The sequence below is a fragment of the Salmo salar genome, chromosome 21 (genome assembly GCF_965601325.2).
Source record: "Salmo salar chromosome 21, fSalSal1, whole genome shotgun sequence".
Classification (NCBI taxonomy): domain Eukaryota; kingdom Metazoa; phylum Chordata; class Actinopteri; order Salmoniformes; family Salmonidae; genus Salmo; species Salmo salar.
The window spans coordinates 45,338,215-45,356,927 of NC_138311.1; the positions used below are offsets into that span (position 1 = coordinate 45,338,215).

General features: G+C 42.0%; 1 protein-coding gene across 7 annotated transcripts in view; it reads right to left on the reverse strand.

Moving 5' to 3' along the window:
* LOC106582392 (band 4.1-like protein 5) overlaps nucleotides 1-18,334 on the reverse strand; it is a 59,659-nt gene extending 41,325 nt beyond the window's left edge. For 4 of the 7 annotated variants that reach the window (XM_082967207.1, XM_082967208.1, XM_082967205.1 and 1 more), the window contains exons 1-7: nucleotides 18,200-18,334; nucleotides 15,508-15,709; nucleotides 2,334-2,438; nucleotides 1,772-1,814; nucleotides 1,469-1,547; nucleotides 1,302-1,346; nucleotides 722-774 (exon numbers count right to left, since the gene is read on the reverse strand). In XM_082967207.1, the coding sequence (XP_082823333.1) occupies nucleotides 722-774; nucleotides 1,302-1,346; nucleotides 1,469-1,547; nucleotides 1,772-1,814; nucleotides 2,334-2,438; nucleotides 15,508-15,687 (505 nt within the window). In that variant the 5' untranslated portion in view covers nucleotides 15,688-15,709; nucleotides 18,200-18,334. Of the gene's footprint in view, nucleotides 1-721; nucleotides 775-1,301; nucleotides 1,347-1,468; nucleotides 1,548-1,771; nucleotides 1,815-2,333; nucleotides 2,439-15,507; nucleotides 15,710-18,065 lie in introns of all 7 variants that reach the window. The other 3 variants (XM_082967204.1, XM_014165459.3, XM_014165460.3) reach the window with 3 other exon arrangements.
* Nucleotides 18,335-18,713: the final 379 nt, after the last annotated feature.

The following is an 18,713-nucleotide window of genomic DNA, read 5'->3' on the forward strand; positions in this document are numbered from 1 at the left end:
GGTGTTACATTCCAACCTGAGACATCGTTTGACTCACTGGCCATTTGGCTAGCAGAACAGAATACAGTCTGAAGAATAAGAGCTGAAACCCTGATATCTATTCCACCTAAAAAAAAAAAGTGTATATGCGAGTGTGACTGTTTTGTTTAGGAAGGGCCATTCTGAGTTCTGGCTAACAATAATTGAGAATAATAGTGTTTTTTCTGTATGTGAAAAGGGGCTATGTTGAGCTGTGGAGGATTTCTATGAAAAGGGGAGGGAGCGAGATCAAGAGACAGAAGGAGTGTGTGAGTGAGAGAGAACGAAGGAACGAGGCAGAGGGCTGGATTAGGAGGCATTTGTAGAGAGCTGGACACTAACGAGCTGGCATTTACCCCACAGAGGAGCTGGAAGAGTGGGAGGGAGAGAGAGAGGGAGGGGAGCTCGCTTCCTTTCAGAACAACCCTGGAGTGCTCATTTACAGTTGAAACAGTCAACAAGGACTGCAGCCTCAGCATTTCTCCAACCCTTTGGAAAGACAGTTCTGGAATGTGGGTACAGGGCTATCTTCCATTTTCCTTGAATACTCCACCATGTTAACAGGCTCTGAATACTACTGGGGTGCTGTGGGCTCTCCCTTCTGACAGATTAGATTCCACCCCCTCAGAAAAGTGCAACTCAGTGGATCTCATTCAAGAAGAGTGACAACCACAACAAGACATTAGGCCATCCTAGTTCTTACCTTGTAATGAGAAGGCTGCCAGTTCCACTGCTGTGTCCAAAGGACATTCTAACCTGTGACACAAGGAGGAGAGTGGACAATAGATTACAGCTGTCTGGATGCTGTTGCTTTCCAACATGGAGATACAGTACGCTCTAGGCAAGGAGACTGTCTGAAGAGATCAGTCACAGCTGTTAGACCAGGGAACTACTGAGGTAATACAGTACACTGGATCTACCAGCCTGTTTCTCTCTCCAGAGATCACGCTCTCACACACTCACAACCCTGTGTTATAGGCTCACCACACAGACATAACATGAACACTAATCCCCTGTATCGAAAACAGATACTAATATTCACACTACTTATAGATGTAAATAATTCCATTCCCCAACATCAAGTGTGTAATCCACTACTGTAGCTAAACCTCTTAGCATCTGTACCATGATGCAACAGAACAGATGTAGCCAAAATGAAATGTAATGATGTACTTAGCCTACAGACATCAAATATAATGAAGCACATGAACTATACACTGATCTAATTTACTGTACATCTACTATAAGAAGAGGACAACTGTTGAGTGAGGAGGGTTACTTACTTTCCACTGAGGAGGTCTTGCTTTAGTTGTAATACAAATAGATATCTGAAGGAACAAGAAGGTCATAAGTCCAGATAACTGACCAATCAATCCAATGTTCATCAACATAAATGTTCTAAAAACATTTGCTTGATTGAATACTAATAACACGACAATGACAAGCTGACCTGGTCAACTCCTCATGCAGGTTGTTGGGTTCTGAGGAGTAGAACTTAACCCTCATGTGAAGGCAGTATGGAGGTCCGACTGCACAGAGAAATAGGGGAAGGAAGAAAGAGATGAAGGAAAATAACTTGGTGTGAAAGTTGGAATGCCAGTAATGAAATCAATCCATTTCTGGCTGTTACATGAAAGCACCAGTTTATCCATTGTACGTCTCTACAGCTCTAGGTCTCCATTGGTACAGAAGGAGACAGTAGAAGTAATAGGTCATGCATCTCCAGTGACTGTTAGGTAAAGAAGATACTTACTTTTGACTTGTTTTTTTATGCTTTTTGTGATGTCAAGCCAATGCTACAAAAGATGAAAAAGACATTTGTGAGGCATGAACAGAGGTAGAGGCTGGGGTTTAGGAGAGAGCGCATGTGTGTGAGTGAGAGAGAGAGAGAGAGAGAGAGAGAGAGAGCGGTTCCCTCATCGCGCTGATGATGGAACCGAAGGTCTCTGCCACACCCCTCTTTCACACTCCTCTCCCCCACATTCCTCTCTCTCCAGTCCTCCCTCCCGCTCTCCTCTCCCTCCCCTCTCCCTCCTTCCTTCCATGCCCTTCACACCATATCAGCATGCCCAAGCTGCTGAATCTCTGACTGAGGCAGTTCAAAATAATTTTCTGAAAAGAACTAGACTTGAACTTCCCATAAGAAAAACCCTACATTAGAAAAACAAAAGTACGTAAACTGAACAATGTTATTCAAATCACTATTCCAGAGAAGAGCAATTCCAGTTGAGAGTGGATAAATCTAACCAAAAACAAACCCCTTCCAAATTTCTAGTCAGAACAAGGGTGGGTTGTAATTGGTTGTCTGTACTTACCGGTACTTGTGCAGAGTCCATGAAGCGTAGTCCGAAGTAGTCCTTCTCTACGATGTCCAGATGATACATGACCTGGTCAAACAGCTCCTCACCCTTGGCTTTTTTCTGACAGGACCGAGAGAGGTCAGAGGTCACATCACACAGTCATTAGTCTGGAAGCAATGTCATCAACCTAATCAATCATTCAACAGACTAGGTCAAGACTTTTCACTGGGTTCTCTTTAGTATCTTGATAATTGTTTAATAATTCAATTATTTGTAAACTGTTGCTCAATGGTATTCATTATGGTCAACAATACAAATATAATGAGCTATTGTAGTGAAGTTTCACTGAGGCACCACTGGTGGAAAAGAGAAAATGGGGATCTGTTTGGTACTCTTCCCTGATATTCCATTCCCCAGAGCTGGTGTTGATTTCATTGCCTCTGACTAGAAAACACCAGAAAGAGAGACAAGCACTAAGTAGAAGACATTATTTTGCTGGCTTCACCCGTTTTAAAAATCACGCACATTGCCATGCTCAGAATCAGACAGAGAGCTAACCAGTGCTACTCCTGTTTGTAGCCTGCTGCTGTACTAGGCAGTTCACTACACGGCGGAGCCAACTTTAAAACAGCTGGAAGGAAGGACAACCAAACGGGGGTTTGCCATGGCAACCTATTCGAAGGCACCTGCACAGCGGGTCAGTGACTGTCTCACGTGATCCCAGTCAGCCTGACTACACAGCGCCCAGCGTGGAGCCCTGTCGTGTAGAGAGACATCTCTCAGCGGATGACTGATCCGAAGTCAGCCTATTAAAACAAACCGCTCCCATTGACTCCCCCTGTCCTGCCTCACCGGACCAGAGTGGAGAGACACAGCAAAAACAAAAGCCGCGGGTTGGGTCGGTCACGCCGCGGGTTGGGCCGGTCACGCCGCTGGGCCGCGGGTTGGGCCGGTCACGCCGCGGGGCCGCGGGTTGGGCCGGTCACGCCGGGCGGGTTGGGTCGGTCACGCCGCGGGGCCGCGGGTTGGGTCGGTCACGCCGCTGGGCCGCGGGTTGGGTCGGTCACGCCGCTGGGCCGCGGGTTGGGTCGGTCACGCCGCTGGGCCGCAACTTTGAGCTCATTTGTGTTCAAGGTGACTGAATGAACAAAGCTTATAGAAGAGGAGAAAACAGCCCTTGTAGTGGATGGGAGAATTCACGTCATCCTTCAGACTGTTACTTTCGTGAACACAAGCAACTTATTACTCAGAGGAGACATTCCCAAGTGCTCAAACAAAGCTAACTCACCACACTAAAGACGGAGGTTAATCATAAAACGTTACCACATGCAGCAAAGCCTGCAACAGTATCGCTAAAACCTAACATGCACATTACCGGTTGTGACACTGCTGTAGACATAGATAAAGCACACACACACACACACCCTGCAGGGGAACAAACATTGACATTAGCAGTGAGGACACATGCCTGCCCTGCCCATCTCTGGTCCAGCATGCTATACAGAGGGTGTGGTCATGAGCAGAGGGGTGGATGGTGCCATTGCACAGTTCTCAGTGTTAGCCCGAGCCTGCCAGATACTCACGCAGGCCCCATGAAGTTGGCATAGCTCACAAAGCAGCCCCGCGGCCAGGGACAATAGACACAAAGCAGCCCCGCGGCCAGGGACAATAGACACAAAGCAGCCCCGCGGCCAGGGACAAGAGACACAAAGCAGCCCCGCAGCCAGGGACAATAGACACAAAGCAGCCCCGCAGCCAGGGACAAGAGACACAAAGCAGCCCCGCAGCCAGGGACAAGAGACACAAAGCAGCCCCGCAGCCAGGGACAATAGACACAAAGCAGCCATTGTGCGCTCCAGTGAACCCCAGGCCTCCCTGCCACACTGTTCAGAGGTTTCCAGCCTGCCCGGCCAACTATTTGCCTGGAGAGACAGTTACATTTCTAATGCATGCAAGTCAGAGAGCCACTGGGGCAGGACTGAGGGAGGGGACAATAAATATGGCAGCCCTCCTCCTAACATAGTCTTAAAGCGTGAGGCTCCCTCATTCAGACTGGAGTCCAGTAGCTGGAGGTGTCTGAGGAGAGGTGAATCATCAGGTTCTCCACTGTGCTGCCTGCTGTTGCAGACGTGTAACTCTAGGAAATCCTTTGGGTGGGCATACCCAAGCCTTCAACCATCTTGGTAAGGGCAATAAACATGCTACGCCACACAGTTTCTTTAACAGTTATTCTGGACTGTTGACTGACTAGCACTAAAACCTAACTCATTGTTAAATCAGAATGCATTAGGCCTGATTAGGTAACAACTTCAGTTTCTACTGACCAAGTGAGCTCAAGTCCCCCATGGTATCCTTACAGGGAAAAGGACTGGACAGTGAACATGCAAAGGTTTTTCTAAAATAAGTCCAGTCATTCATGTTTTACAAATACCAACCCATCATTAAGTTTCCAAGCCCTATGAGTCAACATGTTTATTCACTCTGTTTAATCCCACTATTCCAGCTCGTCCCAAGTGTGGCTGCTGTAGCAGCATGTTAGTCAGACATCACACAGAACATGTAAACAAAGGGTCAGCCCATTACACCCAAAGCTGTCTCAGAAGAACACTAACACAAGGCCTTGATGATTAGAATCATTCAGTGAGTTATTGCCTGGGGAGCTCATAGACAGCCTAAACAGAACATTACGCTAACCAAAGGGAAGAAGAACACACAACTAAAAAAACACAGCAAACCAGAACTGCTGTGTTACACTTAAAGATGGAATTTGCAGTAGGTGGAAACAGCGCTACGGCCGCACCTCCATTGTTATTGTTGCTGAGCTGACGTCGTGCAGCATGGTTAAAAAATGACAGTACACATTGTGCTCTTATATTGTGCGTGCAATGATGTCGGAGGAGGGAAAAACAGTGTTCCGTTTTTACAGTAACTTATTTGTTGTTGAATATTACAGACGGACGTCATCAGGACTCTTAACGGTAGAGATACACAGTAGAGGTCGACCGATTAAAATCAGAATGGCCGATTAATTAGGGACGATTTCAAGTTTTCATAAAATCGGTAATCAGTATTTTTGGCCACCGATTTGCCGATTTTTATATATATATATATATATATTTTTTTTTTTTTAACACCTTTATTTAACTAGACAAGTCAGATTAAGAACACATTCTTATTTTCAATGACGGCCTAGGAACAGGGGTTAACTGCCTTGTTCAGGGGGGATTTGTTTTTGCAACCTTCAGTTACTAGTCCAACGCTCTAACCACCTGCCTTACATTGCACTCCACGAGGAGCCTGCATGGCAGGCTGACTACCTGTTACGCGAGGGCAGCAAGAAGCCAAGATAAGTTGCTAGCTAGCATTAAACTTATCTTATAAAAAACAATCAATCAATCTTAACATAATCACTAGTTAACTACACATGGTTGATGTTAGATAAACTAGTAACTATCGTGTCCTGCATTGCATATAATCGATGCGGTGCCTGTTAATTTCGCATTGAATCACAGCCTACTTCACCAAACGGGTGTTGAGTTAACAAGCGCATTTGCGAAAAAAGCACTGTCGTTGCACCAATGTACCTAACCATAAACATCAATGCCTTTCTTTAAAATCAATACACAAGTATATTTTTAAACCTGCATATTTAGTTAATATTGCCTGCTAACATGAAATTGTGTCAAATCTCTAGCGTTCATTGCATGCCGAATCAGGGTATATGCAACAGTTTGGGCCGCCTGGCTCGTTGCGAACTAATTTGCCAGAATTTTATGTAATTATGACATAACATTGAAGGTTGTGCAATGTAACAGGAATATTTAGACTTAGGGATGCCACCTGTTAGATAAAATACGGAACGGTTCCGTATTTCACTGAAAGAAAAAAACTTTTGCTTTCGAGATGATAGTTTCCGGATTCGACCATATTAATGACCTAAGGCTCGTATGTCTGTGTGTTTATTATATTATAATTAAGTCTATGATTTGATAGAGCAGTCTGACTGAGCGGTGGAAGGCACCAGTATGTTCGTACGCATTCATTCAAACAGCACTTTCGTGCGTTTTGCCAGCAGCTCTTCGCTGAGCTTCAAGCATTGCACCGTTTATGACTTCAACCCGGGTGGGTATAATTTGTGGAACGTTCCAACAGGAATCTATTCCAAAAACTTCGTAAATAACAAGGTTGCCAAAAAACAACGCATACAAAGTTGTATAGCGACAGAATAAGATACCGGGTAGGGAGTGGTCTATTTCATTGCGTTTTTCACTCATCACGTTTATTCCGAAAAATGTCTGTCCTCACTCTGGTTGCCTATGGACAAACATTAAGAATAAGCTACGTGGTGAGTTGATGCCTATTCGGCAGCTAGTTAGCTAGGTTTGTATGCGTTGCTACTTTGTATGCGTTGTTGGTTGGCAACCTTTCACTTTACGTTTTTTGGAACAGATTCCTGTTGGAACGTTCCACAAATTATACCCACCCCTTCAAGCCTGTCAACTCCCAAGATTAGGCTGGTGTAACCCATGTGAAATGGCTAGCTAGTTAGCCGGGTGCGCGCTAATAGCGTTTCAAACGTCACTCGCTCTGAGACTTGGAGAAGTTGTTTCCCCTTCCTCTACATGGGTAACGCTGCTTCGAGGGTGGCTGTTGTCGATGTGTTCCTGGTTCGAGCCCAGGTAGGAGCGGGGAGAGGGACGGAATACTGTTATACTGGCAATACTAAAGTGCCTATAAGAACATCCAATAGTCAAAGGTATATGAAATACAAATCGTATAGAGAGAAATAGTCCTATAATTCCTACAATAACTACAACCTAAAACTTCTTACCTGGGAATATTGAAGACTCATGTTAAAAGGAACCACCAGCTTTCATATGTTCTCATGTTCTGAGCAAGGCACTTAAACGTTAGCTTTCTTACATGGCACATATTGCACTTTTACTTTCTTCTCCAAGACTTTGTTTTGCATTATTTAAAACAAATTGAACATGTTTCATTATTTATTTGAGGCTAAATTGATTGTATTGATGTATTATATTAAGTTAATATAAGTGTTCATTCAGTATTGTTGTAATTGTCATCATTACAAATAAATCAATAAAAACAATTTGGAAAAGAAAATCAGCCGATTAATCAGTATCAGCTTTTTTTGGTCCTCCAATAATCGGTATCGGCGTTGAAAAATCATAATCGGTCGACCTCTAATACACAGCCACAGCGAACACTTCTCAATGTTCCTAAATAATACCTTCCCATGAATATGAAGCTATTATTAATTATTAAAACAATGTGCAACAGACAAAACATTTTGCAACATAATCGGCGTAATGAATACACCCCTAAACTCCAAAAACTCTTCAGACAAACAGTGCACTATTCCATGTTGTAATAAGTCTCCAACAGCAATGCAATCAGAGGCATTGCAAAACAGAATAAACAAATGGAGAAGCACTGTATAGTTAAGCAATAAGGCACGAGGGGGTGTGATATACATGTCCAATGTACCATGGACTGTTCTTATGCACAACACAATGCGGAGTACCTGGATATAGTGGTTAGCCGTGGTATATTGGCCATATACCACAAACCCCAGAGGTGTCTTATTGCTATTATAAACATAATTAGAACAGTAACCATGGTATAAGGTCTGTTATAAACTGGGTGATTCGAATGCTGTTCTAATTACGTCGGTAACCAGTGTATAATAGCAATAAGGTACCTTGGGTGTTTGTGGTACATGGCCAATACACTAAACCACAGCTAAGGGCTGTATCCAGGGAATCTGCGTTGGGTCCTGCATAAGAACAGCCCTTAGCCGTGGTATATTGGACATGTGCCTTATTGCTTAAATATACCACATCTGTCAGCCAATCAGCATTCAGGGCTCAAACCACCCGGTTTATAAGTAGACCTATTGCATTACAGTGGAATACCAGAGTGGGATAAAAGATCAGGTATTCAACTGGTTTGACAGCTGGAATACCTAAGAAATGGTATCCCAGAGAAATAAAAGAGGACATTGAGGGACAAGAGCAAGTCTTCCCACTGGAGAAGAGTATCTCCATTCACTTGGCTCCTGGTAGGTCATAGGGCTGGGCAATATGGCTTAAAAATGTAAATGCATTTTTTTCCAACTTCCATTCACGAGACAGACGCAAAGCGGAGTGCCTAGATATAGCAATTACCTCTGGGGTTTGTGGTATTTTGGCCATGTACCACAAACCCCCGAGGTGCCTGATTGCCACTAAAAACTGGTTACCAATGTAATTAGAGCAGTACAAATAAAATGTTTTGTCATAACGGTGGTATACGGTCTGATATACCACAGCTGTCAGCCAATCAGCATTCAGGGCTCGAACCACACAGTTTTTCCACACACACACACACACACACACACACACACAGTACCAGTCAAACATTTGGACACACCTACTCATTCCAGGGTTTTTCTTTATTTTAATTATTTTCTACATTGTAGAATAATAGTGAAGACATCAAAACTATGAAATAACACACATGGAATCATGTAGTAACCAAAAAAGTGTTAACTTCTTTGGGATAGGGGGCAGTATTTTCACGACCGGATAAAAAACGTACCCGATTTAATCTGGTTACTACTCCTGCCCAGAAACTAGAATATGCATATAATTAGTAGATTTGGATAGAAAACACTCTAAAGTTTCTAAAACTGTTTGAATGGTGTCTGAGTATAACAGAACTCATATGGCAGGCCAAAACCTGAGAAGATTCCATACAGGAAGTGCCCTGTCTGACAATTTGTTGTCCTTCTGTTGCATCTCTATCGAAAATACAGCATCTGTGCTGTAACGTGACATTTTCTAAGGCTTCCATTGGCTCTCTAAAGCCACCAGAAAGTGGAATGGGGTGTCTGCTGTCTCTGCGCAAAGAACAGCAGCAGAATTTGTTCGTGGTCAGCCTGGGGAGAGTGAGACTGAGATGCGCGTTCACAAGACTACTCCATTTTTTTCTTTCAGCCTTTGAATGAATACAACGTTGCCCGGTTGGAATATTATCGCTATTTTAAGAGAAAAATCACATAAAAATTGATTTTAAACAGCGTTTGACATGCTTCGAAGTACGGTAATGGAATATTTTGAATTTTTTTGTCACGAAATGCGCTCGCGCGTCACCCTTCGGATAGTGACCTGAACGCACGAACAAAACGGAGGTATTTGAATATAACTAGGGATTATTTGGAACAAAAACAACATTTGTTGTTGAAGTAGAAGTCCTGGGAGTGCATTCTGACGAAGAACAGCAAAGGTAATCCAATTTTTCTAATAGTAATTCTGAGTTTAGGTTGTCCCAAACTTGGTGGGTGTCAAATTAGCTAGCCGTGATGGCCGAGCTATGTACTCAGAATATTGCAAAATGTGCTTTCGCCGAAAAGCTATTTTAAAAATCGGACACCACGATTGCATAAAGGAGTTCTGTATCTATAATTCTTCAAATAATTGTTATGTATTTTGTCAACGTTTATCGTGAGTAATTTAGTAAATTCACCGGAAGTTTGCAGTGGGTATGCTAGTTCTGAACATCACATGCTAATGTAAAAAGCTGGTTCTTGATACAAATATGAACTTGATTGAACAAAACATGCATGTATTGTATAACAATGTCCTAGGAGTGTCATCTGATGAAGATCAAAGGTTAGTGCTGCATTTAGCTGTGTTTTGGGTATTTGTGATGCATGCTAGTTGCTTGGAAATGGCTGTGTGGTTTTTTTGTGTCTATGTACTCTCCTAACAATCTAATGTTTTGCTTTTGCTGTAAAGCCTTTTGGAAATCGGACGACGTGGTGCGATTCAGGAGAAGTTTATCTATAAAATGGTGTAAAATAGTCCTATGTTTGAGAACTTTGAATTATGACATTTTGTGGTTTTAAATTTGGCACTCTGATTTGTCACTGGCTGTTGAATAGTGTGGGACGATTTCGTCCCACCTCCCCTAGAGAGGTTAAATCAAAATATATTTTAGATTCTTCAAAGTAGCCACCTTTTGCTTTGATGACAGCTTTGCACACTCTTGGCATTTTCTCAACCAGCTTCATGAGGTAGTCACCTGGAATGCATTTCAATTAACAGGTGTGCCTTGTTAAAAGTTAATTTGCAGAATTTCTTCCTTCTTAATAGGTTTGAGCCAATCAGTTGTGTTGTGACAAGGTAGGGGTGGTATACAGAAGTTAGCCCTATTTGGTAAAAGACCAAGTCCATATTATGGCAAGAACAGCTCAAATAACCAAAGAGAAATGACAGTCAATCATTACTTTAAGACTTTAAGACATGAAGGTCAGTCAATCCAGAATATTTCAATAACTTTTATAGTTTCTTCAAGTGCAGTCGCAAAGACCATCAAGTGCTATGATGAAACTGGCTCAGGAAAGGAAGACCCAGAGTTACCTCTGCTGCAAAGGATAAGTTCATTAGAGTTTCCAGCCTCAGAAATTGCTGCCCAAATAAATGCTTAACAGAGTTCAAGTAACAGACATATCTCAACATCAACTGTTCAGAGGAGACTGTGTGAATCAGGCCTTCATGGTCAAATTGCTGCAAAGAAACCACTACTAAAGGACACCAATTACAAGAGACTTGCTTGGGCCAAGAAACATGAGCAATGGACATTTGACTAAGGCTGTAATGTAAAGAATGTGGATAAATATAAGCCCCACTTATAAAATAATTTTATTATCAAAATAGTTTAACCTCTATGGGCTAGGTGGGACGCTTGCCACTGCCAGCCTGTGGCGCGATTTTCAAAACCTTAAAAATCCTATTACTTCAATTTCTCAAACATATGACCATTTTACAGCGTTAATCTAACCACACTGTCCGATTTCAAAAAGGCTTTACAACGAAAGCAAAACATTAAATTATGTCAGCAGAGTACCAAGCCAGAAATAATCAGACACCCATTTTTCAAGCCAGCATATAATGTCACCAAAACCCAGAAGACAGCTAAATGCAGCACTCACCTTTGATGATCTTCATCAGATGACAACCCTAGGACATTATGTTATACAATACATGCATGTTTTGTTCAATCAAGTTCATATTTATATCAAAAACCAGCTTTTTACATTAGCATGTGACGTTCAGAACTAGCATACCCCCGCAAACTTCCGGGGAATTCGCTAACATTTTACTAAATTACTCACGATAAACGTTCACAAAAAGCATAACAATTATTTTAAGAATTATAGATACAGACCTCCTCTATGCACTCGATATGTCCGATTTTAAAATAGCTTTTTGGTGAAAGCACATTTTGCAATATTCTAAGTACATAGCCCAGGCATCACGGGCTCGCTATTTAGACACCCGGCAAGTTTAGCACTCACCATAATCATATTTACTATTATAAAAGTTTGATTACCTTTTGTTGTCTTCGTCAGAATGCACACCCAGGACTGCTACTTCAATAACAAATGTTGGTTTGGTCCAAAATAATCCATCGTTATATCCGAATAGCGGCGTTTTGTTCGTGCGTTCCAGACACTATCCGAAATAGTAAAGAAGTGTCGCGCGCATGGCGCAATTCGTGACAATAAAATTCTAAATCTTCCATTACCGTACTTCGAAGCATGTCAACCGCTGTTTAAAATCAATTTTTACGACATTTTTCTCGTAGAAAAGCGATAATATTCCGACAGGGAATCTCTTTTTCGGCAAACAGAGGAAAAAATCCCAAAGGCTGGGGCGGTCGGGGTCACGCGCATAAGCCCAGTGTCCCTTGATCGGCCACTTGAGAAAGGCGATAATGTGTTTCAGCCTGGGGCTGGAATGACGACATTCTGTTTTTTCCCGGGCTCTGAGCGCCTATGGACGACGTGGGAAGTGTCACGTTAGAGCAGAGATCCTTAGTAAATGGTCAGACAGGCCACTTCCTGTAAAGGAATCTCTCAGGTTTTGACCTGCCATTTGAGTTCTGTTATACTCACAGACACCATTCAAACAGTTTTAGAAAATTTAGGGTGTTTTCTATCCATATGTAATAAGTATATGCATATTCTAGTTACTGGGTAGGAGTGGTAAATCGGGTATGTTTTTTATCCAGCCGTGTCAATACTGCCCCCTAGCCCTAACAGGTTAACCTGCTTTTTTCCAATAATCACTTATCTGGTTTTCAAGGTAGTCTATGAAAATGCCCTTTTTGTTAAAAATGTAACCATACCCAGGCATATAATGCACATTCACTAATAATGACCAACTTCCTGTAGCAGGCATTATAGAAAATGAACACAGGTCTCAAACAATGTCTCAAGCACAAGGCCACGTTCTAGTGAGTAGCCAGCTAATCTTTATATTTCAAGTTATGTCACCTTGGATCTATATTCTAGAAAACAGAACAGTTTAATTGTGAACACACCCTTCTGTCCGTCTCCAACTGTTTGAACAGCATGCTAGCCTGTCCACTTTGTTCAGATTGTTGAAATCAAGCAGCTTACCTTATTTCTCAGAATGAGAACGAGTTGCCAATTCCTTATTTAACCTGTTAGGGCTAGGGGGCAGTATTTGCACGGCTGGATAAAAAAAATGTACCCGATTTAATCTGGTTACTAATCCTACCCAGTAACTAGAATATGCATATACTTATTATATATGGATAGAAAACACTCTAAAGTTTCTAAAACTGTTTGAATGGTGTCTGTGAGTATAACAGAACTCATTTGGCAGGCAAAACCCTGAGACATTTTCTGACAGGAAGTGGATACCTGATGTGTTGTATTACCTTTAAACCTATCCCATTGAAAAACACAGGGGCTGAGGAATATTTTGGCACTTCCTATTGCTTCCACTAGATGTCACCAGCCTTTACAAAGTGTTTTGAGTCTTCTGGAGGGAGATCTGACCGAACAAGAGCCATGGAACGATGATGGCCCATTAGACACCTGGCGCGCAAGTTCATGTTGGGTACCCTCGTTCCAATACGTTATAAAAGAGTATGCATTCGTCCACCTTGAATATTATTCATGTTCTGGTTAAAAAAGGCCCTAATGATTTATGCTATACAACGTTTGACATGTTTGAACGAACGTAAATATATTTTTTCCCCTCGTTCATGACGAGAAGTCCGGCTGGCTTAGATCATGTGCTAACAAGACGGAGATTTTTGGACATAAATGATGAGCTTTTTTGAACAAAACTACATTCGTTATGGACCTGTGATACCTGGAAGTGACATCTGATGAAGAGAATCAAAGGTAATGGATTATTTACATAGTATTTTCGATTTTAGATCTCCCCAACATGACGTCTAGTCTGTACCGCAACGCGTATTTTTCTGGGCGCAGTGCTCAGATTATTGCAAAGTGTGATTTCCCAGTAAGGTTATTTTTAAATCTGGCAAGTTGATTGCGTTCAAGAGATGTAAATCTATAATTCTTTAAATGACAATATAATATTTTACCAATGTTTTCTAATTTTAATTATTTAATTTGTGGTGTTGACTTGACTGCCGGTTATTGGAGGGAAACGATTTCCTCAACATCAATGCCATAGTAAAACGCTGTTTTTGGATATAAATATGAACTTGATAGAACTAAAAATGCATGCATTGTCTAACATAATGTCCTAGGAGTGTCATCTGATGGAGATTGTAAAAGGTTAGTGCATCATTTTAGCTGGTTTTATGGTTTTGGTGACCCTGTCTTTGAATTGACAAAACATTACATACAACTCTTGTAAATGTACTGTCCTAACATACTCTAAATTTATGCTTTCGCCGTAAAACCTTTTTGAAATCGTAAAACGTGGTTAGATTAAGGAGATGTTTATCTTTCAAAGGGTGTAAAATAGTTGTATGATTGAAAAATTTGAATTTTGACATTTATTTGGATTCAAATTTGCCGCTCTTGAAATGCACCTGCTGTTGATGGAGTGCACCACGGGTGGGACGCTAGCGTCCCACCTAGCCCATAGAGGATAAAAATTGTGTTTTAACCTTATTGCACATTTATAAAAACACAGACTAGACAGCTAGTATAAGTCTTTGGCTAAAACGCTCCACGGTGAAGTGAGACGTTTCACTCTCTGCAAAATCTGTCCAAAATAAGCCCAATACGTTTCTATAGTCTTATTTTTGACCTAAGCTTGTAGCCTGCCTTCCGCCTTTGGGACAGCAACTCCCATTGTTAGGGTGGAGACATGAGCATCTCGTCATTATATTCAGATCTCTGGTGTAAATGGGAAGGTACACAGCACAGGAGCGAAGGAGACCAAAGTCCAAAAAGACAACATGAGACAAACACTCATAAAAATGTAAATATCAAAAATACTTGCAATACAGGCATATGGAATATGGCGCAAAAACATACATACAAATGAATTTGATATATCGCTCAGACCTAATGGGTCATGTGACCAGGTGTGCCGTAGAGGGATCATGGAATTAATTACCAGTGATCAACAGCACACAGTCCTATACATATACACACTGGCATGCAGGTCTCATGCCAAGACCAGAGAGGAACTCTCTCAGTAACCGCACACACAGAAGAGGGCAACGAGCTAGTAGCTACCATCTTCTCCACCTCACCCTGAGAACAGGTCCACAACATGAGCAGGGTCTCAGAGCAATGGAAGGAGCAGGGTCTCAGAGCAATGGAAGGAGCAGGGTCTCAGAGCAATGGAAGGAGCAGGGTCTCAGAGCAATGGAAGGAGCAGGGTCTCAGAGCAATGGAAGGAGCAGGGTCTCAGAGCAATGGAAGGAGCAGGGTCTCAGAGCAATGGAAGGAGCAGGGTCTCAGAGCAACGGAAGGAGCAGGGTCTCAGAGCAACGGAAGGAGCAGGGTCTCAGAGCAACGGAAGGAGCAGGGTCTCAGAGCAACGGAAGGAGCAGGGTCTCAGAGCAACGGAAGGAGCAGGGTCTCAGAGCAATGGAAGGAGCAGATCACTAAGTACTATACAGCAGAGCCTTATGCATGGAAATGGACTGAAACCAGCACCAATGACACAGAGAGCATCAGCCTCAGGGCACCTGGCATGACTAAAAACATGTTCCTACTCTGCTGCTCTGTCCTCCTTCCTTTTCAAATACCTTTTGAAAGCCCTGTACCAATTATTCACTCTTTTACTTTCTCACAGGGTGTGCCGTGACATCGGTTGAAACTCAAACAACAGGTTAGAGATTCAGAATCTTTCCCACTGTGTTGTGTGTAAAGTCTCACCGGTAGGTCCACACTGACGTCTGTGCCGTCCAGCATTGACACACAGCAGGTGATGACAGACTTGGAGTCCCCGGCAGCAGGGATATGTGTGGTGGCCCGCTGGGCCTCTCTCAACCGGGCCTTGTCAGCATGCTTACGGATGGACTGCCGGCCCAGCGTCCGGCGGAGGAAACTCAGCATGGTGGGGCCTGGTGAACACTACCTGCACATGCGAGAGGAAGGATTAAATGATACAATCGGTTGAGATCCTCAATCAGATCGTGATGTTAAAGATGGACGACAGCTTTGTTTTAACTTATCCCGTTGAAAAGCAATATCACAAGTACACAGTTGAAGTCAGAAGTTTACATAGACTTATGTTGGAGTCATTAAAACTGCTTTTTTCAACCACTCCACACACTTCTTGTTAACAAACTATAGTTTGGCAAGTCGGTTAGGACATCTACTTTGTGCATGACAAGTAATTTTTCCAACAATTGTTTACATACAGATTATTTCACTGTATCAAAATTCAAGTGGGTCAGAAGTTTACATAAACGAAGTTGACTGTGCCTTTAAACAGCTTGGAAAATTCCAGAAAATGATGTCATGGCTTTAGAAGCTTCTGTTAGGCAGATTGACATCGTTTGAGTCAATCAGAGGTGTACCTGTGGATGCATTTCAAGGCCTACCTTCAAACTCAGTGCCTCTTTGACTGACATCTTGGGAAAATCAAAAGAACTCAGCCAAGACCTCAGAAAAACAATTGTAGACCTCCACAAGTCTGGTTCATCCTTGGGAGCAATTTCCAAACGTCTGAAGGTACCACGTTCATCTGTACAAACAATAGTACGCAAGTATAAACACCATGGGACCACACAGCCGTCATACCGCTCAGGAAGGAGACGTGTTCTGTCTCCTAGAGATGAACGTACTTTGGTGCGAAAAGTGCAAATCAATCCCAGAACAACAGCCAAGGCCCTTGTGAAGATGCTGGAGGTACAAAAGTACATACATCCACAGTAAAACGAGTACTATATCGACATAACCTGAAAGGCCGCTCAGCAAGGAAGAAGCCAGTGCTCCAAAACCGCCATAAAAAGGCCAGACTACAGTTTGCAACTGCACATGGGGACAAAGATTGTACTTTTTGGAGAAATGTCCTCTGGTCTGATGAAACAAAAATATAACTGTTTGGCCATAATGACCATCGTTATGTTTGGAGGAAAAAGGGGGAGGCTTGCAAGCCGAAGAACACCATCCCAACCGTGAAGCACGGGGGTGGCAGCATCATGTTGTGGGGGTGTTTTGCTGCAGGAGGGACTGGTGCACTTCACAAAATAGATGGCATCATGAGGCAGGAAAATTATGTAGATATATTGAAGCCACATCTCAAGACATCAGTCAGGAAGTTAAAGCTTGGTCACAAATGGCTCTTCCAAATGGACAATGAACCCAAGCATACTTCCAAAGTTGTGGCAAAAAGGCTTAAGGACAACAAAGTCAAGGTATTGGAGTGGCCATCACAAAGCCCTGACCTCAATCCTATAGAAAATATGTGGACAGAACTGAAAAAGTGTGTGTGAGCAAGGAGGCCTACAAACTTGCCTCAGTTATACCAGCTCTGTCAGGAGGAATTGGCCAAAATTCACCCAACTTATTGTGGTAAGCTTGTTGAAGGCTACCCAAAACGTTTGACACAAGTTAAACAATTTAAAGGCAATGCTACCAAATACTAATTGAGTGTATGTAAACTTCTGACCCACTGGGAATGTGATGAAAGAAATACACGCTGAAATAAATCACTCTACAATTATTCTGACATTTTACATATTTAAAATAAAGTGGTGATCCTAATTGACCCAAGACGGAATTTTTACTAGGATTAAATGTCAGGAATTGTGAAAAACAGAGTTTAAATGCATTTGGCTAAGGTGTATGTAAACTTCCGACTTTAACTGTACACACACTAAAGTACACACACTAAAGTACACACACTAAAGTACAAAATAGCTATTTTTTGTTCAATTGGTTAAATACTGTGACAGAAGCCACACCAGTATACGTCTAAGGAGGAATAAATCAAATATAGTATGCAATTCAAAATTGTGTGACTCATATCGCAGCAAATAAGTTCACTTCTCGACCTATTACTTTTGTACAATGTTATGTAGACTCCCCACAAATAGTTTTGTTGTTGCTCCAAATGGCTTGGCAATAAAGTTGTGAAAAAACACTTGCTGTGTTAACACTAACTTAGCTACTGTTAACAATATGCAGGTTATTCGCCATTACATAACTACATCCATTGGGGCTGAAAAGGTGACAATTTTACATAAATGTTATGGACTGACAATTTGGACTAACGATACCTATTATTAGTTAGCTAGTTGGCTGGCTAACTAACTAACGTTAGCTAAGTTACTGTAGTGAGCTAGTTAACTAGAAAACTTTGCCCCAATAAATACCGTATAACGTTACTAGCCTAGCTTTGGGACAAACAATCGTGAGTCTGTCCCAAAGACTAACCCATTGTGAACGAGAGCAACAGGTTTAACAAGCTAACAGGCTACCGTTACCTATTGTCAAGATGCTGAAGCAACAGATAAAACAAGTCCGACATTCACACTTGCTGATGTCGCCGATGGCCACTTGTAGATCCTAAAGTCCTATACTATAGCTATACTCACAAAATAAGAACCAATCCACTTGCCTGTTCCACCTTCACAAAGTAAAACTAATACGTGTCCATGGGTGACAGGTAGTCTTACTGGCGTTACAATAATTCCTACTCGATACTCCAACGAAACAATTTTCAGAAGTCCCAGGAAAAGTGGGAGGCAAAGCAAAATTCACCTCAGGAAATGACGTCGAAATAAATCCCTAACAAAACTGCGATTTGCATTTAAAGGGGCATTTGTGTGTTTCTATAACCATGAAAATGAAATAGTAAAACAAGTACGTCCTCCCAACTTCACATTATCATATGGTGTTGTTTCAGATTATGCCAATTTTATCATGCATCAAATAAAATTGTATTGGTAGCATACACATTTTTAAGTTAGTTGACCTTATTGCGGGTGTAGGAAAAGGCTTGTCTTGCTAGCTCTAACAGTGCAGTAATATAACAATAGACAATACACACGAATCTAAAAAAGTCAAAAGAACGGATTTAAGAAAAATTACGACGAACAATGTCGGAGACCAAAGTATAATATATATATATA